This window comes from Penicillium rubens (assembly GCF_028828025.1).
Source record: "Penicillium rubens strain IBT 27055 chromosome Unknown utg000002l_segment0_segment0, whole genome shotgun sequence".
In the NCBI taxonomy this organism is placed as follows: domain Eukaryota; kingdom Fungi; phylum Ascomycota; class Eurotiomycetes; order Eurotiales; family Aspergillaceae; genus Penicillium; species Penicillium rubens.
This window is the reverse complement of record NW_026890600.1, coordinates 5,128,388-5,152,041: the sequence shown is the minus strand read 5'-3', so window position 1 is coordinate 5,152,041 and position 23,654 is coordinate 5,128,388. Positions and strand designations below refer to the sequence as shown.

Genomic DNA, 23,654 nt, shown 5'->3' with positions numbered 1-23,654 from the left:
CTACTACATGACCAGAGGTCAGCAGGCACTGCACCCAAGATCGACACCTTTGCCAGTTGGCACTTGGTCTCCATTCTCTATACGATTTCCGTACTTCATCAGACAAGTCTTCGTAGGAACGCTTTTTGAGTAGAATGTGAGTTTTGCGTTGTTCATGAAGAAGAAAGAAAAAAAGGAGAAATGGCGCCTCTGAGAAATCTCTTATGTAGCCTACAATCACGTGCCACGCTAAGACCTCCTTCATAAGGATGGCCTCCTATTGGCTGGCTCTACAGTGGAGCTTCGAGATCGATCACGTAATATAACTATTGCTATCGAAGCCCCGCCGCCGCAATCGGTCCGACCCCGCGGAGTCATATTTTCTTCTTTTTCTTCAGTTCGTCATCTGCTATACCCTCTTCGCTTGGTTTTAGGTATGTCATTTTGATCCCTTATTTCAATTGCCGGTTGAATTTGGGAAGTCCTTCTCTAAACAGATCTAGTGTCGACTGTCGGATCCATCATGTCTCAAAAGTCCGGTATGTCGCTCTTGGACTTCATAGTTCCCCGGACTATGATATTATTTGTCACAGTTCAAGGTCAATTCTAATATCCTTATTTTGGAATTGAATAGCTATCATCTCCGTCTATGACAAGACTGGTCTGCTTGACCTGGCCAAGGGTCTGGTCAAGCAGGAAGTCCGTCTTCTCGCGTCTGGCGGTACCGCTAAGATGATCCGTGAGGCTGGATTCCCTGTCGAGTGAGTTACCTCTGTCATCAATGGCACAATTAAGGGAGTGTCAAGATCAATACACAGTCCAGGCACTGACAATTAATCCCAGGGATGTCTCTGCCATCACCAACGCCCCCGAGATGCTCGGTGGCCGTGTCAAGACCCTCCACCCTGCCGTGCACGGTGGTATCCTTGCCCGTGATATCGAGTCCGACGAGAATGACCTCGCTGAGCAGAAGATCGCCAAGGTTGACTACGTCGTCTGCAACCTGTACCCCTTCAAGGAGACCGTCGCCAAGGTCAACGTCACCATCGATGAGGCCGTGGAGGAGATCGATATTGGCGGTGTGACTCTTCTCCGTGCTGCGGCCAAGAACCACAAGCGTGTGACCATCCTGTCGGACCCCCGCGATTACTCCGATTTCCTCAAGGAGCTCGAGGCCGGCGCCATCACCGATGCCAGCCGCAAGCAGTACGCCCTCAAGGCTTTCGAGCAGACTGCCGACTACGACTCCGCTATCTCAGGCTTTTTCCGCAAGGAGTATGCTGGCAACGGTCAGCAGCAGCTCTCGCTGCGCTACGGTACCAACCCCCACCAGAAGCCCGCCTCTGCCTACATGGTCCAGGGCCAGCTACCTTTCAAGGTCCTCAATGGATCTCCTGGCTACGTTAACCTGCTCGATGCCCTGAACGCCTGGCCCCTGGTCAAGGAGCTCAAGCAGGCTCTTGGCTTCCCCGCCGCTGCCAGCTTCAAGCACGTTTCCCCCGCTGGTGCCGCTATTGGCGTGCCCCTGAACGAGAAGGAGCGTAAGGTGTACATGGTGGACGATATCAAGGGCATCGAGACCTCCGGTCTGGCTCAGGCTTACGCTCGTGCCCGTGGTGCCGACCGCATGTCCAGCTTCGGTGACATTCTGGCCCTCAGTGACATCGTCGATGTTCCCACCGCCAAGATCATCTCGCGTGAGGTGTCCGACGGTGTCATCGCCGCTGGCTACGAGCCCGAGGCTCTGGACATCCTCTCCAAGAAGAAGGGCGGCAAGTACCTGGTCCTCCAGATGGACGAGGATTACACCCCGGCCCCCGAGGAGACTCGAACTCTGTACGGTGTCCAGCTGACCCAGCACCGCAACGACATCGTCATCTCTCCCAGCAAGACCTTCAACACCGTCATCACCCCCAAGAACACTACTTCCCTTCCCGAGGCTGCTCTCCGTGACTTGACCGTCGCCACCATTGCCCTCAAGTACACCCAGTCCAACTCCGTCTGCTACGCCCTGAACGGCCAAATCATCGGCCTGGGCGCCGGCCAGCAGAGCCGTATCCACTGCACCCGTCTGGCCGGTGATAAGGCCGACAACTGGTGGATGCGCTTCCACGAGCGCGTCATCGGCATCAAGTGGAAGCAGGGCACCAAGCGTGCTGACAAGTCCAACGCCATCGACCTGCTCTGCTCAGGCCAGACCCCGCGCACCGACGCCGAGACCGCCGAGTACGAGCGTGTCTTCGAGGAGGTCCCCGCTCCTTTCACCCAGGAAGAGCGTGAGGCTTGGCTCGAGAAGCTTGGCGAGGTTGCTGTCTCGTCCGATGCTTTCGTAAGTAATCCTCTTTCATATATCCGCCCACATTCACTCTTCCGTGGCAAATGCTAATTGTCTCCACTAGTTCCCCTTCATCGACAACGTCTTCCGTGCCGCCCGCTCAGGTGTCAAGTACATCGCCGCCCCCACTGGCAGCCAGAACGACACCCCCGTCTTCGAGACTGCCGAGAAGCTGGGCATCACCTTTGTCGAGCAGGGCATCCGTCTCTTCCACCACTAGATTGTTCTACTGGGTGTCGTCTTTCGGTGTCTCTTTCCTCTCTATTCCCCTTTCCCTTTTCTCGTAAAAAAACAGGTGCCGTCTGTGGTTTCCACTGTGATGGATATTCGATATGATGATGATGTCAGGTTTTCTTTTTGAATTAGATAAATTTATACATATATTTTGAGTACATGTGCGACATAGTAGTTCATCCTTTCTTTTTCGCAAGGACTTAAAGTCTGATCAACTTTAACATGTTCTCCTCGCAATTGAATCCCCTAATTTCCCTGAAACGAAACGTTGTCACATGGGTTTCCCCGTCGGAGCTCCGCTGCAGGGGTACTCACCAGGCACTCGTCTCCTGAGATAAGACTAAAACACCAAGCAAAACCAAGCAAAACCAAGCAATAACCAAGCAATGACACAAAACATTGGCAGAATAAGCCCCATAGGTTGCGATTATCGTCTTCATATCAACCAGACCTTGTCAACTGTGCCTTTGGAAGCGAAACGTCCCCGCTACAGATGTTGATCTCTAGTCTCGGACGTCGAATCCCAAATTGTTGTCTCAAATATCATGCATATACCACGGAATATATCCAATCAGACCTGCCAAACACAATTGGTGCCTTTTCCACCATTGCAGACGCCGGAAATTATGGTTGCAATCATACCACTGTGATTAGCTGTCCCCGCGTGTACTACAGAGTATATATTGGAGGGAAATTCCCCTGTCCCAGCAGAATGGCCGGGTATCATTACAGCTTTATTGTCTCTCGGGATGCTGGTACGTCAGGTTTGTGTCGCTCTGGCTATTGTCGCTCTTGCTGGAGCTGTCCCAGCACCAGTGAAGCATGTCTTGCACGAGAAGCGAAGTGAGCATGTGGACTGGGTGAAAGGCGAGCGCATTAAGCGTGATTCCGTTCTGCCTGTGCGTATTGGTCTTGCTCAGAATAATTTGGAGAGGGGTGATGAGTATCTCATGGCTGTGTAAGTTGATTTTGTGTGTGTGGGTTCATCGTATGCGTCCGATCACTAATACTTGTATAGTTCCGACCCGGACTCTGCCAAATATGGACAGTACTGGTCTGCGGAGGAAGTCCATGAATTTTTCGCTCCTTCAAAAGATTCTGTTGACTCTGTTCGTCGGTGGCTTCAGTCCTCCGGGATCCATGAGTCCCGGATTGTACACTCCGATAACAAGGGTTGGTTGGCTTTTGATGCCTATGCACATGAAGTGGAGGACTTGTTCAAGGCTGAGTTCTATGAACATGAGCATGCCAGCACTTCTAGCATGAAGATTGGCTGCGAGGAGTGAGTCTTGTTGCTTTCTAACAACTTTGGGCCTTTGACTAACAGCGTTAGATATCACGTTCCCGAGCATATCCAAGCACACATTGACTATATAACTCCTGGAGTCAAGCTCAGTCCCATCGTCAAGAAGAACACCAAGGCAAAGCGGATGTCGCACTTGGCTCATTCCAAGGGCACAGTGGAAGCCGATAACTCTATCAAAACCACGGTTATATCTGAAAAGGCGCAGTCACTTCCTGCGGATCTCCAGAGATGCGGAACTGACATGACTCCGGCCTGCATCAAGGCTTTGTACGATATCCCAGACGCCACCAAGGCAGCAAAGGGCAACTCGCTTGGTCTTTACGAGCAGGGTGACTACTTTGCCAAGTCAGATCTTGATCTCTACTACAAACACTTTGCTCCTTGGATTCCTCGGGGCACTTATCCCATCCCTGCCTTGATTGATGGAGCCAGCTTTTCGGTGCCTGATTATAGCCCGCTGAATGCTGGTGAAGCGGATATTGACATTGACATGGCGTAAGTACAATTCCTTTTCTTTCTAGTCGGATCTCTGTCCTTTGCTAATGATGCCAGTTATTCGCTTATCTATCCCCAGTCTATAACTCTTTACCAGGTCGATGACCAGACTTATGAACCGGAAGAGGAAAAGACCACCAATCTGTTCAACACTTTCCTTGACGCTCTCGATGGTGTATGTTATATTCTTCCGAAAATCAAATGCATTCTGCTAACGATTCAAGTCTTACTGCACATACAGTGCGTTCGGCGAAACGGGCAACAACCCAGATATCGATCCAGTCTATCCCAACCCGCGTCCTGGTGGCTATAAAGGTAACATACCATTACCACCAACCAGACTAATCAGATCGCTTACACAAAACAGGTGAGCTTCAATGCGGTGTATACAAGCCCACCACCGTCATCAGTGCCTCCTATGGACAAGCCGAAGCCGATCTTCCAATCGCCTACACCAAGCGCCAATGCAATGAATTTATGAAACTCGGCCTGCAGGGCCATTCCATCCTGTTCTCCTCTGGAGACTACGGCGTCGCCTCCTTCCACAACGACGGAGCCGTCAACGGTTGTCTGGGACCCGAGGGAAAGATCTTCAACCCCCAATACCCCTCGAACTGCCCCTACGTGACCTCCGTCGGAGGCACCATGCTCTACGCCGACCAAACAGTCAAGGATGCGGAGAGCGTAATGTCCGCTAACTTGGGTGGTGATTCCGCAAACTTCACCAGCTCCGGCGGTTTCTCCAACTACTTCCCGCAGCCTTCGTACCAGAAGAAAGCCGTGGAGAAGTACTTCCAGAAGGCTAAGCTGACTTACCCGTACTACTCTGAGATGGAAGTCAATATTAACAAGACAAAGGGTCTCTACAACCGTATTGGTCGTGGTTATCCTGATGTGTCGGCTAACGGCGCCGTGTTCCCCGCTTACAATGGTGGAAAGCTTACACACTACTACGGGGCTAGCCTGGCGTCACCTTTGTTCGCTTCGGTTCTGAATTTGGTAAGTCGAAGCAAAACTTTGAATTGGTTTGTTTATTGTGCTAATGGCTCTCTTTGCAGATCAATGAGGAACGTCTTGACCAGGGCAAGGGGCCTGTTGGTTTTGTGAACCCCGTACTTTACGCTCACCCGGAGGTCCTTAATGATATCACCAATGGAACCAATCTTGGATGTGGCTCCGACGGCTTTAGTGCTATTCCAGGGTGAGTCTGATCTTCTACATTGGCTGTAGGCTTTTTACTGACGTACCATGCAGATGGGATCCGGCTACCGGATTGGGCACACCTAACTATCCCAAGTTGAAGGAGCTGTTCTTGTCTCTGCCTTGATACAAATAAGGACAGAGGTTGCAACAGATTTGCATACGAGCGTCGATCACCTTGCTAGATATCAATCATCAAATTACTCTAAGCCCTTATATTGGGATTTCTTCGTGATTGTCATTTTCAAACTGCCCTTCTTGTTATTTTTGATTGATATCTATGTCTATATCTAATATGAGATGGTTTTCTGGCGTGCTTGGGCTAGTAAGTGTATAATGAGGTCCTTGAGCAGATTGTTTCTCCAGTTATCTTTCATCTATATATGTATGTTGTAAACTAAGGCGGTACCAATCATAAACGGTATAGGGTTTTCTACGTATAAATAGGGATAACTAGGGACTGGACCTAATTTCCTTCGATAAAGTAGACTGACTCCCTTCGTCCTACAGCTCTTTACTTCTATCTGTTGGGATCATCCCGTGATAAGACAGGTGTACACTCACTAAGGCATCCCATCCCTAAGAATTATACACTCAGTGAGGTCATCAGGTTATTGTTTCATTTTTAGGACAAAGAGAGCAAACAGAATATATATATATTTTCATTCTACCTAGCCAGGGGTTTTTCTTTCGTGTCTAACTGACTTTAGAAGTGAAGAAAGCCTCCAACTCCTGCCTGCATTTTGGTCGACTGCACGGGTTGCCGCACTCGTTCACCAAATACAGACATGTCATCATATGCATGATTCCAGAACACTAGAAACAGTATAAGTTAGTCCTTTTTTTCTTCTAATAACAAAGCCAGTTAGAAGTCATACAGTCTCCAAGTGTTATTGTGCGTGTTTGTGCCATAGTGCCCCAAGTATCAGACTAGCGTCTTAGTCCACCAGGTAGTTAGCTAGAGCCAATCGCCAGTTTTGTTTGATCCAATTCCTCTCGGTTGTCTCTCAGTTTACTCTTATCTATTAATCCGCTCTAATTTACTACCAGTTATGATTGGCTTGGGTCCTTTATGGTTGAAAGTCGAGGGGAAAGGTGGCCGCCTTCGAACTCAACGCCAGGGTGGTCCGTGCGCAGGGATCTGTATAGCTTCAAATATCTGTAAATTAGAGATATAAACTTGCGAATAGGCCCGTTTCTCGTCGCCTTAGTTATCAATAGGCTGTTAACATCATATAACCATATTAGGCAGGCACCGACGACTGAATTGCCTTCGAAAATGACATTCAGGCGGTAGCGTAGAAAAGGCAATAAAAAAGCTGCTGAGGGCTCCCGCTCAGGAGCTCGACCGGAGAAAAGCATGTAAACAAAACCTCGACCTATCTCAACCACAAACATTCATGCAAATCCTGAAGCACCATGGCCATGTATCCAATTGACCTTCCTGTGAGTCTTATCCTCGAAAATTGAAGCTCAGAAGAGTGATTAACAAGAGTATACATATATAGATCAGCGATGCTCCCCTCGAGCGCGGGATCAGCCCAGGCTCGGCCCCCACCGACAGCTACCAACTGTTCCTGGCACTCTACCACCGCGGCGAGCTCTCTCTCAGCGACTACCGAAGACGCCTCGGCTTCTCCGCATACCACTGGGCCATCCTCGTCTGGGATCTCAAGAACGACCGCTGGCACGCATACGACGTGACCGACGGAGCCTCTCCAGACCCAGTGCTTCGACGCGACCTCAACCCGGACTTCCAATGGACCTACCGCGTCAAGACCAACATCCATCCGGACTCGTGTGACTCTCTCCTGATCAGAATGGCAATCGGCGAAGTCCACGATGGAATCGGTCCCGAGACGATCAAGATCCTTCTTCAGTCTGTTCAGCTGCCGATTAAGGGTGCTTGTCCGCCGCAGAACTGCGTCAACTGGATCAGGGCTGTTCTTCATAAGCTTCGCTTCCACGGCTATGCCCCTGACCTGCATGACATTGAGATGACTATTGATCGTGCGCTGGCTTATGCTGATCTTCGTATGGCTGACCCTGACAATTCGGCCTATCTTGTCGACTACCTTGGCAATGAAATGTCCTTCCGTACGAACATGTCTTGAGATGTCTCGATGGGATATGTCTTGCTGCTGGATCTTGAAGGGATGTGTTTTGCTGGAGTCTGGTGCCAAGGGGTCATTTGACTATGAACTGTTTGTTAACATGGATGCGATTAATGGAGCATGAATTGATTATCTTTGAAGCCATAGGGTGGTCTGTAGATGTTTTGTATTCATGTTGACGGTGCCAGACGATGTGACATGGCTATAGATCTATGACTATATCACGTGGCTTTTCTATCATATGTCAATGGAGAAGCAAGTCTTCACGGGAACAAAGAGGCCAGAGATTGGTCAAAGCGCCGATCTTGCCCTGGAATCCATCTCCCGGCTTTGGCTTGTATCCGACAGCCGCTTGCTTTTTCCATTCTGACGATCTACACGCAGCGCTCATTGCTTGCAGACTGAGGATGATCAGAGCCACAATCTATCCATTATTTATTAGATAACTGGCTAACTGGGAGGTACATGTTAGCAGCCAACTCATCTTGGATAGGTATTGAATTCCTGTGGGCGCAGCCAGGATCCGCGACTTCCACGACACAGACTAGGGGGAAAGGCCTCAAACAGGATCATCATGAGTCACAAGCTATCACAAAAGTGTGATAGTGAATCAACACGGACGATTTCATCCGACCAGCCCCGTAGACATGTGCCGCATAGCCAGGACCGCAACTAACCTCGATCTACTCCGTAGTGGAGAATCAGTTACGAGAACCGGCAATGAAGTTCCGGGACCGAGTCACGTTCCCCTTTTTATTTTATTTTTCGCACGTGTCGATCATCCGTGAGCGATAGCGATAAAACCATGCGAATAAAGCTAGAGCTCCAGGCTAACATGCATTGGCGTTAGGGATGCACATCATTGGCATAAAGTGTGCACAGTGCACGATCCACCACACGGAACTCGGATACGGATTTTGACTGAATTTGCGGATGGATTTAACGCCGAGAGTCGGAGGAATAATGTAATGTTAGCCTTGCGAGGTACTTTTACCTAAATAGGTATGAAGCGTTCCAAGATGGTCAGGTGGGATGGTTTTATCCATAGATGTTTATGCTGGTTATTAATGTGAAATGAATAGCATAAGCTATGCATGAACATTTATCAGCCTCAGATTACACCACGTTGCCTATTTTGGATGAAATATGATTACCAAGTAATTGATTCTCATCCATGTATTTCACAATCTCAGTTCGTCATGCAGTATGTGGTCGTTCACATCATCTTGACCGGCTAGACAATTGGTAATCCATCTATAATCCATAATTCATTCTAGTAGATCTCAAACAGGTCTATCTCTCGGCCAACGGTAACAGATAGCGAACGGCCGAAGCCCAAGTCATTGATGTCATACCTGTCAAGTTACAGTGGATCTCGGAAAATTAGCAACGAAAGGCCGAGGATCCAATGTCGGTTATTGGGCGTTTAATAAGGTGGTTGACAACCAGCCATGGCGCTGTTGGCCGATGATTATTGTATTATTGTATCCGATCCCCACAGCATAGACCCTGAATTCAATTGTTCTGGACTGTGGCTGGATCTCGACCTGTTGACTCATGATTTCCTGATTGGGTTATCTTCGTATCGTGTTAGAATTGATGGAAGATGGAAGAAACATTGAAGATTGCACGATAGAACGTCTTCGAATGTGCGAGAAACTGAAGGATTGAAATAAGCCGCAGAGATGAAAAATTGAGACATTCCGTATTCGCATTCTCCATAGGGCTACGAAGTGGAGACTAGGGTGTTTCGAAACGGCAAGCCATGCGAGAGCGAACCACCTGCCCACATTTTAACTGCTTAGCTCATCTCGGCGATATCCGCAGGGGATCTTACCTAACACGCCAAGAAGGCCCCGGGGCCCAAGGACATCTGAAAAACAGGACCTCTTGGCTTGGAGAAAAGACTGTGACGTATGCCAAACACGCTATCGTAGTCAAGGTATGCAGTAAGGACTGTACATGGTACCTGTATCATGAAGCGAGAAACAACTAATCCAACTCCTCCTTGCAGGGCGCAGTGTCAGGCTGTCTCTCACTGTTTTGAGCACATTTCATGTGGGCACCAATGAGATCTGCCAATGGCCCAATGTGTGTCACCTGTGGAATGTACAGCGTACAACGTCAATTGTCCGTTGTAGGCAACGCTGTAGAACTGCGCCATGAGCAAATCTTTAAGGGAGGAGGCTTATCTAGGGATATCGGAATTATGCTGCCTCATGGCCTCATGAGGATCTGTGCATGCTATTCGTTCCCCACAGCACTGCCTACTCATGCATGGATTCCTGGTCAATCTCTAATTCCTGGGGAATGCTGGTCAATCCTGCCAAGACTGGGCAGCTGTCGTACTCGTTCTAGGGAGAGTACAGGCGAGGGGTAGTGTTGCATAATACTGAATACGCATACGGAGGCTATGTGGCTTGGCTTCTCCAAGGTTCCAAGAGCCTCCATGCTGACAGGCCAATTCATTGGTTAATTTGGATACAACTTACAACATAGATAGGAGGCCGACACGTTGACATGTCAAAGCAATTGTCAGCTATCATAGCTGTTATAAAAGATGATGTGATTTGGCATGCGGTGATTGGAAATCGAAATGCTATGTAATCCAACCTTAGGTTCCAGGGTTCGATAGGAACTTTAAGATTGTATCAGTAATCAGACTAAACCGTTAAAGGAAATGGAATTAGGGATTAAGGAAATAAAATAAATAAAATAAAAAAGAAAATCAAAAATCAACGGCAACAAGTGCGACCGATACTCCGATCGGTTTTTTATCCTCCGATGGATTACGGCACGGCGGATTGGTCATCCGAGTTTCTAAGTGACTCACGTATCTTAATTGGATATTTTGAATTGAATAGGAGAATAGTAGAGTAGTAGAGTACAGAGTACATATGTACATATGTACTATTAATATTGTAGGCACCTATATAAGTACCTACGTATCTTAGGTACCTAGTAAAGCACGACGTGTAACGTAGCGGTGAAGATCTAGAAAGAAGGGAACCTTGGAAGCGAACAGTGCATTATTCATAATTCGGGCTCGGCGTATACCCTTTCTCCATTTATTTCCGGTGGATCTCTCATCATCCGTAAAGTCCGTTTCGGGTCGATCGGACTAAAAAAAAAAAAAATGAAAAATGAAAAATGAAAAAAACGCTGCCTTGTCAGATTCCAAGGTTAGATATAAACCTCTGGTCCTGGAATTGTTATATCTACTTTCTATCTCGTTACACTATCGATCTTGTCCCCCTTGAAAAGAAAACTTGATCCATCTTATACTTTCATACTTTTATGTATAACAAAGTTGATCTACTCCAAACTTCTTATCCCTTATATCACACCGCCCCACGACGATCCACTGTGACTGGATGACGCCTAATTGAGTCACCACCAAAAGAGTCATAATAATCCTTCAAAAGCTCTTCTGGCCCACCATGGACTCTTCTTCTATCACCTCTAATACCTCCAAACCCTCCCCCTACTTTGATTCTCTCCTCCGTCGTCGCCAACAAAAGAAAATGAGCATTACTCAAACATACTACCTCGCCCACACTGCCCGGAAGAAGCTCACTCGTGAAGCTTCCCGGGCAGATCACGACTTGCGCCTGCTCGTTGGCCATGCCAATCTCCTCGACTCGCTGATGTACGACCTCGCCGATGCCGAGCGTGAACAAGAACGCTGGTTCAACCAGACCGTCAGCGGAGCCACCAAGGCTTCTACTTCTTCCTCTCGTCAACACATCCAATGGGCTTCGACCGTAGTCGAAGAGCCCGAGGAGGATTGGGATGCGGAGGATGCATCCGATCTGGACTCCGAACTCAGCGACAGCGACGACTCCGACTACGACGAGTCAGAATTCGTCATCAACCCTCCTCCCCGTCGCCGCGCCCCATCACCCGTGGCTCCCTTGCAGGAGGACCTGCTAGAGGAGGAGGACGACGACGACACAGATTCAGACTTTGAATACGACGACGTGGAGGATCTGGAGGAGCTGAGCTTGACTCGCTCACCATCGCGACAGTCGCCGCCTGAGCTCCTTTCTGATTCAGATGGGGAGTCCGAGGACGAGGCGACGCCGCCCTCCCCGCCCCAGCCTACGCTGGAGGCTTTTGATGAAAAGGAGCCTGCTACTACGGCTATTGCCTTGGCGGGCTCTGATCAACCCCATCTCTTTGAGCAAGGGTATTTTGGTGCACAAGAGCAGACACTCATCGAGGCTTATTGATTAAGCTCGATCACTCATATTCACTTTACGATCCCGACTATCCTCTACCTGTCTACCTCTCTCTCTGCCTTGTGTGCCATCATCCAGCGATATATACGTGATACCCTGATGCTTTTATGACGATATCTTTGGAGCGAGTTTATATTTACCATCTCTCATCATCTATTTTTCTGGCGTTTTTGGATCGGTCGCATTTTTCGAACATCCATTTTGGACATTCCATTATTTTGATGTCATATGGACATTTATTACATACCCCTCTCATCTCTGGCTATCCGTGATAGCCCAATATTCAGCTCTCCCTACAAAGGTCGAGACTGCATTGGAGTGTTGAAACATAGGGGAAGACATTGTGCTCCCAATGTACTCCGTACATACACGAAACAATTATCTTCACCCCACAGAAAACAATCCAATAAAAAATTAAAATCAATACTATATTTCCAATATTTCCAATATTTCCCACTCCACTCCATAGTCCAGTAAATAGTTCCATTCAAACCGGCAGAATCGCGCATGTGACCCTGTAGATCCCCGAGCGCAGAATCCGTTCCCAGCCAAATGGAAGTGCAGCTCGCCAGCACGCGATAGTCTTCACCGCCGGATAAGATAGATAGATCAGAGAGATATGAGATCATCGCGGCTAAGTCGGCATAGGGCTAGTTAAGAGTCAGCTGAAGGGGTTTACTAGTTTCTTCTTTAGCATGTGTTCGGACACTCCGCGGAGAGTGGGTTATGGAAGGGGGGTGTTTTTTTTTTTTCGCTTCTTTTTGCTTCCAATGGATGCCTTGGCTTTGTTCGATGTAAGGTAGGGCGGGATACATATTGGGCTAGTGAAAATCTTGGGGGCTGAGGTGTTTTGGGTATGCTTGATGTTGGGCGATCTTGACTTCCGTTATGTTATTGGTTCGGCGCTTTTGGTTTCTTGCAAGAGATCATCCCCTGGCATTCATTTTCCGTTATCTGACAGTGTCAGTTTACCAGTTTACATACTCTGTATCCGTGTCCATACGAGTATAATCAGCGTATGTTGTACTCCGTATTCAGCCCTGAGGCTCCTGAGATATGAAGTTGACTACGTGGGTCCTCTTAAGGTCTTATTGTGGCTTAGTACGGAGTACATGTCGCGGTAGGGTGCGGAGTATATGTACTATTACGGAGTATATTACTAGTATCCTTCGAAAATTGATGCTATACATATAACTATATCATTGATTTGGTATTCCTAATATCCCATATAGTATGTTAAGGTTCTTCCTCTTCAAGCAACCTTCGTTTCTGCACAATGGCAAAAATTATATCAATGCCGTCGTAGTTCGGACTGTCTAGATCATCGAAGCAGCTACATTGCTTGGTTTCAGGTCTCGTGAACAAATCCATTCCTTGCTTCTTCATTAGACGTAAATACATATTTACTTACCCAAGTGGGAAGGTAGGCTTCCTTCGGTCTTAACATTCCCATCTGAGCCCAGTACACAAAGTGAGACTTCATATAGCAACCATAATGCATTTTAATAGCTTTTTCCTCATGTGGACTCGACACAAATGAAGCTTTCCATATAGGGTTGTGTCAATCACCCCCTGACATTACATAAGCATAGTTAAGCTCAGCCGCTATCGATAAGTGATCGCCCTGAACCATCCTGACCCCTCGCTGCATCCGTCCCTCTCCAGCTCGAGCAACATGCCTCGTGACCATCAACCTTCTTAGTTTCTATTGCAACAATCCTCTCAAAACATGATACCAAATCCCCGCTTGGTCCTGTGGAACCCTCAACAACCCCGTGGCCGCTGATACGTACTACCTCTCGTGCTTTATGTCAACACGGCCCACGAAAACCAACAGACTCATTACACCCCTGTTCATTCGCATCATCGAAGATCAACCTCTTAATGTCTGCACCGACTTCTCCAAGAGCCTCATCTGAGTCTGCAGAGCGACCCGAATCAAAAGATCAAGATCATACGATCCCACCCGCGGGGTCCGGCCACACCCGCAGCCCTTCGGGTGAGGCTAAGCCCAAAAGCAAACGGAGATCGATCCAATTTAGCGTCGGCGCGGCAGAGGCTCAGCTACCCAGTCGCTCGTTGAGCTTCAAGGAAAAGCGGGTGTCATACGGGGGTACCCCGACGAGGGAATTATTGGAAGAAAAGGAACGGGAACACAAAGCTACCGCATTGAACCGAGGGCCGTCTCCACCACCACCAAAGTACGTTCTACTTGAAGATTGTGTGTGAAGCGGCGTTTATTAATTATATAATAGAACCTACGAGCGAGGCGTCTCTTTCGACACATTCGACAACTTTGATGCTACCGATTTCTCCCTCACATTGAACTACAAACACAAAGGCTACCAGAGCACACGTCGCAGCAGGACCTTTCTGTGCGGAACCGACCAAAACGACTACTCCGAGTTCGCCCTCGAATGGCTCATTGACGAGCTGGTGGATGACGGGGACGAGATCGTCTGTCTGCGAGCGGTGGAGAAGGACTCACGCATAGCCAGCGATGTCGGAATCGAAGAGCGAAAGTACCGCGAAGAAGCAGAAAAGCTATTCGAGCAGGTAATCCAGAAGAACACCCAGGATGAGAAGGCCATCAGCTTAGTTCTGGAACTTGCTGTGGGCAAGGTTGAGAGCATCATCCAACGCATGGTAACATTTCCAAGAACCCCATCACTATCTTCCACCAACCTAACATTCACCAGATCCGCATATACGAGCCTGCAATGCTGGTAGTCGGTACACGAGGACGCAACCTGAAAGGAGTGCACAGTCTGCTCCCGGGCTCCGTCTCCAAATACTGCCTCCAGCAATCACCAATCCCAGTGATAGTCGTTCGACCCTCACCAAAGCGCGAAAAGAAGAAGAAAAAGCGCCGAGCAGACCCGACACGGCGCAGCTACAACCATATCCTGGAAATGAGCGAGCAGCGCGGTAGTCAGATATTCGGCGCCAGCGCCAGCAACGATAGCAGCTCCTCGAAGCTGCCAGACGAAGAGGCTGCAGTCGCGGAGGCACTCGGACTCCCCGCGTCATACTCGAACGCGGCCTCGCGCAGTTCTCTGTCGGTCTCTGACCGTAGTAGCATTAGCCACGATGACTCCGACTCGGCTTACCCCATTCGGAACTCACTGGATGCAATCGTCATGGCGACTCCGAGTCCAGCAGATAGCTCTCAGGAGAGCGTCGTTACTGGCGACGGGGCTCAGCCATCCCCTTCGCTGGATGGGACGGTGGTCTCGCCATCTCCGTGTGACCAACCCGACTGCCCCGTCTCAGATTCCTCTACCGAAGTTGACAACCCGGATGAGGCAAACGAACCTTCCGATACAACCAAGCATCCCGTGTCTATCCCGATGATTGAAGTGTCAGATAACAATGATAAAAAGGACAACACGAAGGGATCTGAATCCTGAAAGCATATGGCTTGTCTGGTCCGCAGCGGCGGTTTACCTTCCATCTTTGCTTTTGCTCGTGTTGCTCCACACATACACCATTGCCCTTTCTAGCCTACTCACGATGCATACGAACCATCCGATTTCACACATGTTCTAGCTTCTCTCTATCAACCAGAATAAACGTCGGGAATCACGTCGGTCCGCGACGGGACTGATAGTTAAACCCCAGCCCAATACCCTCATCACTTATTGTCCTCAGATATGTTCTGCTCTGGTTAAACATTGCACATGTTTTGGCCATGTGTATCTCTCCCTCTTGTGCCTACAGTGAGAACTCGCTGAATGAACGCATAGACATTGATTGCTTAGTCTCCTACAGATGTGCAGATCTCCTATAACTTTTGTTTACTCGTAGCCATTATTCGCTTTTAGTAGGTACATCACTACGAGGATTTGCCAAAGAAGACATTAGAGGTAGCCAGAAGGCGAAGCATTCATTCAATCACGTTAAAGCTGAGTGGTGCTCCGGGTATTGAGAAAAGGACAAGAACAGAGAAAAGCGAAAAGCAAGAGAGAAAGAGAGGATATGCAAAGAACGAGAAGGGAGAAAGAGCAAAGAGCAAGATGAATATCAGCAACCCCTCTTCATCACCATCAATCTCTCCATGCCAGTGCCCACTTCCACAGTAGAACCCCCTACTAGATCCGCAACTGGGAAAATGGACGACAATATGAAATCGAAGTGATTCAGCAAGCCCAATTGCAAAGCCCTACTCTCAAACACGGCTCCACAGCCCATGTCTCGATTCAATGGGAAAAAGAAAAAGAAACAATAAGAATTGAAAAAGATGTCAAGATTGTACACTATGAATCGGGTCTCTTCTTCGAAAAGAAAAAGTAGAACCAGCCGTGTTAAAGTGAAAAAAAGGAAGTCCTAGGGGATAACCGACCAGTCGGAAAATGCAAGAGGACTGTGACCGATTAAAAACAAAGGCGCGTGGTGGGCTTTCCTCAAGGGAAAACATGGAAATGACGAAAATGAAGAAATCTTTTTGTGAACCAAGAAAATGGAAAACGTTGATCATTAACTCCTAAGGACTTTCTATGCTGGGGCTTCGCCGTCCTTGACAGACGGGGTTTTTGAGGGACGACGCTCCGCCGCTGCGGGCTGCGACTTGGTGAGCATCGGGGAAGTGGGGTTTGACGGCGGCGAGGTGGCCAAGTTATCCCGATCTTCAAGGGCAGCAAGCGCGCTGGGGAGGGTATTAGCATTGGGTTTTCCGCATGAGGAAAGCGTTGGGGGTTGCATACCTGAAAGCATTCATAGAAGAGTTGTCTTCCTTCTTGCTGCCGGTAGGAGTGCCGGTGCGGCTGCTGGAAGCGCTGTCGTCGCTACCACGGACTAGGCTACCGCCGGGGCCGAGGTTCTTGCGGCCGCTGTTGGTGCGGGAGCCGAGAAGGCTGGACGGACCGAATGACATGGGCTGGTTGGTGTTGCGAGTCGCACGAAGACGGCGGAGATCATCACTGCCAACCTTGCTAGAGGCGTAGTCGGGAGGAGGGGGCTGGTTTCCGTATCCGAAGCCGCGGGCGTCACCGCGACCCATGGGGATGCGGCCACCGCCTCCGCGGTTGCTGGATTGGCGCTGGCGCTCAGCTTCAGCTGCTTGGGCAGCACGGGCAGCCTGTTTCGAGAGTTAGAGATGAGAAATAATGAAGCACAGTGATCAGGTTACTCACAGCCTCGCGAATCTCAACGATGGTTTGAGGACCCTTATCGGCATCCTTCGAGTTCCAGCGTGCGGCACGCAGATCAATAATATCCTAGAAGTCATGTCAGTTCTTTTGTTCTCCCTTCACAAGACCAAGAGCTCGAGAGAAACTTACTAGAAGCATGAAGCGAAGACGACTGGGCAAGTTAGGTGTCTCCATCATCATGTGGATGCGAACGAAGTAGGCGTCCATCATGGCAGGTCCCTTCTCTGAGGCATCGAGACTGGCACCGATGGTGCGCAGCAGACTGGTCAAACTCTCGACCTCGGCTTCATCGGGGACACCCTCGTAGTCGACAAGTTTCTTGACACACTCGTGCATGATACGCTCTGTAAGCATGCCAAGCTTGTACAGTTCACCAATGAACTTGACGAGACCAAGACCACGACGCTTAGCGGCGGCAGCGATGTAGTACTCATCAGACATCATTGCAATCTGGGATCGATTATTAGTACGGGAGGGAACATCAAGTTCATGTGTAGATCGACATACCTCTTCAGTAGTACCCTCGGGCTTAGCAGGCAGGTTAGTTTTCCAGCCACGCTCGAACTCTTCTTGGCAGCGGTTCAGCAGGTACTTGCGGAACAGACTGCCACCAGCAACAACGGTGCCATTTCTGTCACGAATATTCTCATCCTTGATTTCTGGGCTCATGCTCTCCAGCATGCTCTTACAGAACTTGGCGTACATAGGGGCCCAGTGAGCCTCATCAGTAGCCTTTTCGAATGTGAGTTGGATGACCTGGCGAAGGGTACGACCGTCGGTCTCGTCCTTGGACTGGGAGACAATCGCGAGGATCTGACCAGAGATACGGTCGAAGTTCTCTGGGGTCATCTTGTTAAGAGCAGCCTTGACCTTGCGCTGCACGACATCCGGTGCCAAGTAGGCCTCACCACCAGGGGCGGGACCAGCACCAGCACCAGCGGCCTGACCAACACTGCGAGGTTTCCAGCCAGACGCGGAGGTTTGAATTGCTTTCAATTCCATGCCAGCGGTAAGAGGCATCGACTTGTTTGCCGCCTCGTCCTGACGGCCACCTTGCTTCTTGGGTCGGCTGTCGGTACGGGGACCCTTGCTCGAGTTGCCACGAGGAGGAACACCGGCGGAGTGTTGGCGAATGTTTCCAATAGGACCCATGCCACCAGCGCCCCGTGGGAATCCGAAGGGGGCGGATGCATTGCGGCTGCCCATCGGTCCGCCGCCCATAGGGGGTAGCTGACCAGGTCGGCCTGTGAAGTTGCCCATGGGGAAGGCAGTATTCATGGGGCCGCTGCGAGAGCCAGCACGGCTGCCCATGCCGCTAGGAGTGCGGGCAGACTGGGGACGAGAAGTGTCGGTGGGATCACCAACGGTGTCCCGCAGACGGGCGTCCCAGTCCACGGAGATCTTATCTTTAAAGGCGGCCTGGAATTGCAGCAGGAAGTTCCGGTCGTAGTGGAACTTGCGGCCTTCGGGCGCAGCAGCGTTCATAGTGGCGTCGGGAGGGGTGATGGAGGCAGGGTAAGTGACCTTTCCGAGGTCTTCCAAGAATTTCGCATTCTGCAAAGACTTCATGCCTGCGGTGGCTTGCTGGGGTTCCGTGGGCTTGGGAGTATCAAGCTTGAGGCCAGCAGGTTTCTTGGGAATAGCACTGGCAGGCTTGGCTGGCGGGCCCATGTCAGACGAAACAGGAGTAGCGGCACCGCTGTCGCCAGGAGTGGAAGACTCAGTGGCACCGTATCCACCCTTCTTGAGCGCGGCAAACGCGTCCTTGGTATCGTCCTGGACCGCTTCCCCACCGGCACGAGCCTTCTCGCGGGCAATCTCGCGGGCCTCAGCCTCAGCCTCGGCCTTCTTCATGTTCGCCTCGTAGTTCTCCAGTTCCTCGCGCTCCTTGCGCTCAGCTTCTTCCTTCTTAGCCTGCTTTGCGCGGTTGTAGTCTTCCTCAGCGGCGCGCTCCTTGGCTTCGATCTCGGCCATTTCGCGCTCGATGGCATCAAAGTCGATCTCATCGTCATCAACGGGGGCGGGAGCCGGAGCCGGAGCCTTCTTGGGCTCTTCAGCAGGGGTAGCAGTCTCCTTGGATTCTTCAGCAGCCTCCACCTTCTTAGGCTCCTCGGCCTTATCCTTGATGCTGAGATCTTCAATTGCAGCCCGGGCAGCCTCAGTATCATCCTTCTTGGCATCGGTCGAAACGGCTTCAGTGGTCTTGCGGGAGGCCTCATCAGCCAGACGCTGCTTCTGAGCGGCCTCGTCCTGCTGAATTTTCAGGCGAACAGCGTCCTTCAATTCCTGCTTCTTCTCCTCGTCGGTCTTCGTGGCATTCGCCTTGCTCTCGGTGCGAGTGTGCTCAGACGCGCTGGCAGTGCGAGGGGGAGGAGTGGATGTGGGAGGAGGAGTAAATTTCACAGGAGAAGGGGTGGCCCGAGCAGGGGACGCAGGGTTCTTTTCGAAGGTCTTGACTGAGCCGCTGTTAGGGTCCTTGATGATAATCGGGCTCTTCTTGGCCGAAGGAATGATGAAGTGAGGCTTGGGAGCGGGGCTGTTAGATGCGCGACTGCCAGTGTGGGTGTGGCTGGGGGCAGCAGGACCAGTGGGTGCCGGTCCGTGGCCGAGGCTCGAACCTGGGCGGTCAGTAGATACCTGGGAGGGGGTACGCGAAAGTGGGGTCGCCTGAGGCATGGGGTTGGGGAATTGCTGTCCCATGTACTGAGGGTTGTAGGGCATGCCAGCAGCACGAGGTTGGGGCGACGGTGGTCCCATGTAGTAACCACCATTCGGGTTGTAATAACCAGCGTAGTTGGGATCGTATGCGTTGGGGAATGACTGTTGAAATTTAACCATTGTTAGAAACTGTTCGAAATGGCCACTTTCAGGCGCAAGATCCACGGGGTACTCGGGTGAGTATGGAGGGTTGTCTTTGCGCCTCCAAGAGCTGCTAAGGTTCCTTTGGGGACGACGCCACGAATCCTGGGAAGAACGAGAAGGGGGGGATCTCACAGCTTGGGGGCCCATGTGTTGACCGTAACCGTAAGGTTGCTGAGGCATCTGGGGGTGTGCCATCGGAACTTGGTTCATCTGAGGAGTGGTAGGGTTCACGTTGGCCAGCGCAGGGCTACGGTTGGCTTGGTGAGGCGAGTTCGGGTAGGGGGCCAAAGGACGGCCCTGGTTCTGGAACTGGGGACCCATGTTAGGACCGCCTCGCGGTTGGTTGGGGGTCTGTCGGAAACCGGGGTTGGGAGAGTAGGGCATCTGCTGTCCCTGGTAGCCGGGCTGAGAGTATCCGCGACCGCGACCACCCTGGTAGCCTGAGCGTCCGGGGCCGTTGCCCATGTGGTTACTCATATCGCTGTGGGTGGATTGGGAGGACTCGCGACGCAAGTGCTGGGCACCGTGTGCAAGAGAAGCCTGGATCGAGCGCATCTATGTGAGCAAACAAGTTCAAAAAAAATCGAAGGACCTGGAAAAGTCGCGCACAGGTGGTGCCACGCTCCATACGCATCTGCGCACCAAGATCACTCAAGAAAGGAAGGATTCGAGACACTTACGTTGGCATCAACAGATTCCCCAAAACTACCGAAGTTCGGCACATTTCCCTGCGCCTGGTAAGTCGATGGAGGGGGACGGCCGCCGCTGGACGCGGGCTGGGGGATAGGCGAAGGAGAAGTCTGAGGAGACGTCACGCGGGGGTTGGTCGAAGGGGCACCAAGTCCAGCCTGGGCCTGGTTAGAGGCAGGCACAGCAGGAGCGCCCATGTTGGGAGAACTCTGCTGGAATCCGAACTGAAGACTGTTGGGGCGACTGGCCGGGCCACCGCCGTTGGGCATGTAGCCGGAGGTACCGCTCGAGGTGATCGTCACAGATGGTTTGCGAGAGTGATCGGAGGAAGCGGCCGAAGCAGAGGGAGCTCCATTGACAATAGTCACGCCAGAAGAGGCCGCCTGCTGAGATTGATTTTGCATGGGTTTGCCGTTCACAGATACGGAGCTCGACTGCCCATGTTGCGCTGAACCGCCCACGGTGACGGGTGCGGCGGTAGAGTCCGTCGCGGACTTCTTAGTTGCGTTGGCGTAAGATCTGGCTGGCGCCTGGGTGGCAGCCAGGGGGGTAGAGGATGCGGGCTGGGTCGAAGCGGCGGGAGTAGCGGTGCTTTGTCCTTGGTTGCCCGACTGAGGAGGGTTCGAGCTCATTAGACAGGTTGTACGTCTAAACGCGCGAAGAGGGCGATGGGAAAGGTAAGGTTCGAGGGAAGAGACAAAGGTGATGTCAGTACGCGGAGGCGTGACAAGGCCACATCCAAACCTAACTGCGGCTTGTTAAAGGGATGAAACGTGATGGAAAAAAGAGGAAAACTAATTTCCAAATACACAGAAGACCAGGTACGCAAGAGCAGCGTTTTGGTCGACAGTGTTATGTGTTTAAAAGGGTTGTTTCAAATGGTAGAAGGTTGGTGGGAGGGAAAAAATTCCAGGGAAAAAAAAAATATTCGGGTTTGTGGAAAACGAAAGGGCAGAACAGAGAGTTGCGTCCCGGGGCGACCAACGTACCTTTGAATGTGTTTTATGGGATGGAATCTCTTGAGACTCTCTAGAAAGATGAGATGAATGAAAATTCAAAAAAGTGAACTTAGAGATAAAATAGTAAAAAGAGGTCGAGAGTGACTATGGCCTACAACGCCACCCACATGTTACAAAGAAAGCTACATCAGTACGTCGTAGAGTGTCTATAAGTTGTCTATGAGACAGGCTAAATGTACATCAAATGGGTTCGAATATTAAACAATAGATACCCAAGTACCTAGGTATGACCCTATTCGTATAATATGACCGACTATTCCTTTTTATTCATCTGGAACCTGATAGACCCAGAATGTTCCCCCAATGCCCCATTTTCCCCGTTTGCCACTATAGTGACCCCATATATCCAAGATGTCTACATCTATACCACCCTATGAGGTATATAAGGTCTACCATATGTCATACCTAGGTAGGGATTTTCCTATCTTAGCTGCGGCCGCCCGCTTTTACAACGGCGCTCAGAGCCAGGCTCACTGAGTAGATTTCAGTCCGACTCAGTGAGCTGCTCAGATCTATTCACGTGACTCAACAGGTGGTGTCCTGACCATACTTTCCCCAGAACCCAAATGAACCCATCAAACTCGAAGTGACCAAAATACCTTCACGATGAGAGACGAGAGAGATATACTAGATCTTTACGCAACCGACTACCAACCTGTTTGGGCTGCAGGAATTGAATTCCCCGGTGTCATTCCAGAAGAGATATCACAGTATCTGTATAAGGATGGCGAGCAGGTCTCCTTGTTCATCGGACCGTTGTCAAGCCTCTTTTGGCTTGAGGGGGTGGAAGAGCTCGAAGAGCTCATTCGCGATCCCGCATATGTTCTTACAGATGAGTACCGTTCGATCCCACAGGGTTCTCCGCGTCTTTGGATTGTTTCAATCTTGTTTGAAGAAGGGAAGATACCAGCAATATTCATGGACAAGATCTATGAAGAGCCTGTCCGACGCCAGGCTTCCGCGCTTTCTTATACCAGCTCTATTCCCCCAAATCTCACAACAACTCCTACTCAAAACAGGATTCAAGATATCTTCCCCTTTGCGCGCCTCCAATCTTTTCCGCCAACTATTTCCTGCATTAAGACAAAACTAAAGGGAAAGAAGAACAACCGTGATGAAAATTACGTTGATTTGATGAATACATTCATCAATTCACTTGGCGGCAATCTTCTTTACAAGGGCTTATCACGCTCGTCAACAGTCAGCCTAGCCTCACTCTTCGCGCCTCTCGTCTCCTCAAACACGCTTCAGAACGGGTTCGGACCCGGTTTATACGCTACTTCCTCACTCAAGTATGCGTTGGACTATGCAGGCCCGGATGGGGTCATTTTGATTTTCAAGGATATTGACTTCCGTCCGTTGGTTAAGATTGATTTGGCCGGCGAAGACTGGCGAACTACGGTGGACTATTGGACCGGGGCGACGATTTCAGATGTTACTGAGCGTGTACCAGCACTCTGGGAGCGATCCGATATCTTGCAAGGCCAAATCTCCGTCAAAGATCTGAGGTCCAAACAGAGGGTTCCCGGACCAGATTCCCAGGTTGTGGGAGTCAGCTATGCAGGCTTGAATGCATTTGCATCTGCTTTGCACATGATCATTTGGCTAGACAGTTCGCGCTGAGAGAACTTCGTTGCTTTATGTCATCTTGTTTTCAATTGTCTCGCTAAATCCGGGCTCTTATTCTTATCCAAGGAGCGGGATCGTCTCTGTCGACCCGGCGTGCTTGTGGCTTTTGCTTTTGATATTATTTCCTCTATTGCTGTTGCGTGGAAGCCTATAGTTAGCTGGTGGACTCTATTGCTGTTGCGTGAAAGCCTATAGTTAGCTGGTGGAAAGATAATGATATTAATACCAAACTTCCCCATCTTCCGTCCTTGCAGTGCATCTGCGCGAACTCTTTTATGCAAGGCTATTCCTCCGACCGGAGGGATTCGGCTTGACATCCTCGGTTGTTTTCAGTATTTTGAACTAACATTTTCAAGTTCGATTTAAAGTGTTATTTAGCAAGGCCAAAAAAAAACCCCTC

The 23,654-nt window shown here is 50.3% G+C and overlaps 7 protein-coding genes across 7 annotated transcripts; 6 read left to right on the top strand and 1 right to left on the bottom strand.

The window, feature by feature from the left end:
- Positions 1–477: 477 nt before the first annotated feature.
- N7525_004447 (phosphoribosylaminoimidazolecarboxamide formyltransferase/IMP cyclohydrolase) lies at positions 478–2,572 on the top strand. Its single transcript, XM_002565767.2, has 4 exons — positions 478–518; positions 614–740; positions 823–2,308; positions 2,379–2,572. Exons 1-4 carry the CDS (start codon positions 503–505, stop codon positions 2,532–2,534), a joined length of 1,785 nt encoding a protein of 594 aa, XP_002565813.1. The 5' UTR covers positions 478–502; the 3' UTR covers positions 2,535–2,572.
- A 725-nt stretch (positions 2,573–3,297) lies between these two features.
- N7525_004446 (S53 family peptidase) lies at positions 3,298–5,676 on the top strand (the record flags this gene model as incomplete). Its single annotated transcript, XM_061213021.1, has 8 exons — positions 3,298–3,506; positions 3,567–3,830; positions 3,882–4,349; positions 4,407–4,524; positions 4,574–4,664; positions 4,717–5,348; positions 5,408–5,550; positions 5,604–5,676. The coding sequence occupies 8 exons, from the start codon at positions 3,298–3,300 to the stop codon at positions 5,674–5,676; spliced, it is 1,998 nt and encodes a 665-aa protein (XP_061070042.1).
- Positions 5,677–6,968: 1,292 nt separating this feature from the next.
- On the top strand, positions 6,969–7,663 carry N7525_004445 (uncharacterized protein; the record flags this gene model as incomplete). The annotated part of the gene is made up of 2 exons (XM_002565769.1): positions 6,969–6,995; positions 7,058–7,663. The coding sequence occupies 2 exons, from the start codon at positions 6,969–6,971 to the stop codon at positions 7,661–7,663; spliced, it is 633 nt and encodes a 210-aa protein (XP_002565815.1).
- Positions 7,664–11,103: 3,440 nt separating this feature from the next.
- On the top strand, positions 11,104–11,895 carry N7525_004444 (uncharacterized protein; the record flags this gene model as incomplete). Its single annotated transcript, XM_002565771.1, has 1 exon — positions 11,104–11,895. The coding sequence occupies one exon, from the start codon at positions 11,104–11,106 to the stop codon at positions 11,893–11,895; it is 792 nt and encodes a 263-aa protein (XP_002565817.1).
- Positions 11,896–13,788: 1,893 nt separating this feature from the next.
- On the top strand, positions 13,789–15,314 carry N7525_004443 (universal stress protein; the record flags this gene model as incomplete). Its single annotated transcript, XM_002565772.1, has 3 exons — positions 13,789–14,105; positions 14,160–14,550; positions 14,604–15,314. The coding sequence occupies 3 exons, from the start codon at positions 13,789–13,791 to the stop codon at positions 15,312–15,314; spliced, it is 1,419 nt and encodes a 472-aa protein (XP_002565818.1).
- Positions 15,315–16,332: 1,018 nt separating this feature from the next.
- Positions 16,333–21,238, bottom strand: N7525_004442 (putative eukaryotic translation initiation factor subunit eIF-4F; the record flags this gene model as incomplete). The annotated part of the gene is made up of 6 exons (XM_002565773.2): positions 16,333–16,549; positions 16,608–16,981; positions 17,037–17,120; positions 17,184–17,504; positions 17,562–20,471; positions 20,597–21,238. 6 exons carry the CDS (start codon positions 21,236–21,238, stop codon positions 16,399–16,401), a joined length of 4,482 nt encoding a protein of 1,493 aa, XP_002565819.2. The 3' UTR covers positions 16,333–16,398.
- A 993-nt stretch (positions 21,239–22,231) lies between these two features.
- N7525_004441 (uncharacterized protein) lies at positions 22,232–23,248 on the top strand (the record flags this gene model as incomplete). Its single annotated transcript, XM_002565775.1, has 1 exon — positions 22,232–23,248. The coding sequence occupies one exon, from the start codon at positions 22,232–22,234 to the stop codon at positions 23,246–23,248; it is 1,017 nt and encodes a 338-aa protein (XP_002565821.1).
- Positions 23,249–23,654: the final 406 nt, after the last annotated feature.

What these genes read in the sequence shown, in the direction of transcription:
- N7525_004447 (XM_002565767.2), top strand. An exon ending in GAGGCTGGATTCCCTGTCGA is followed by an intron (nt 741 to 822) that starts GTGAGTTACCTC and finishes AATTAATCCCAG; the next exon opens with GGATGTCTCTGCCATCACCA. An exon ending in CTGTCTCGTCCGATGCTTTC is followed by an intron (nt 2,309 to 2,378) that starts GTAAGTAATCCT and finishes TGTCTCCACTAG; the next exon opens with TTCCCCTTCATCGACAACGT.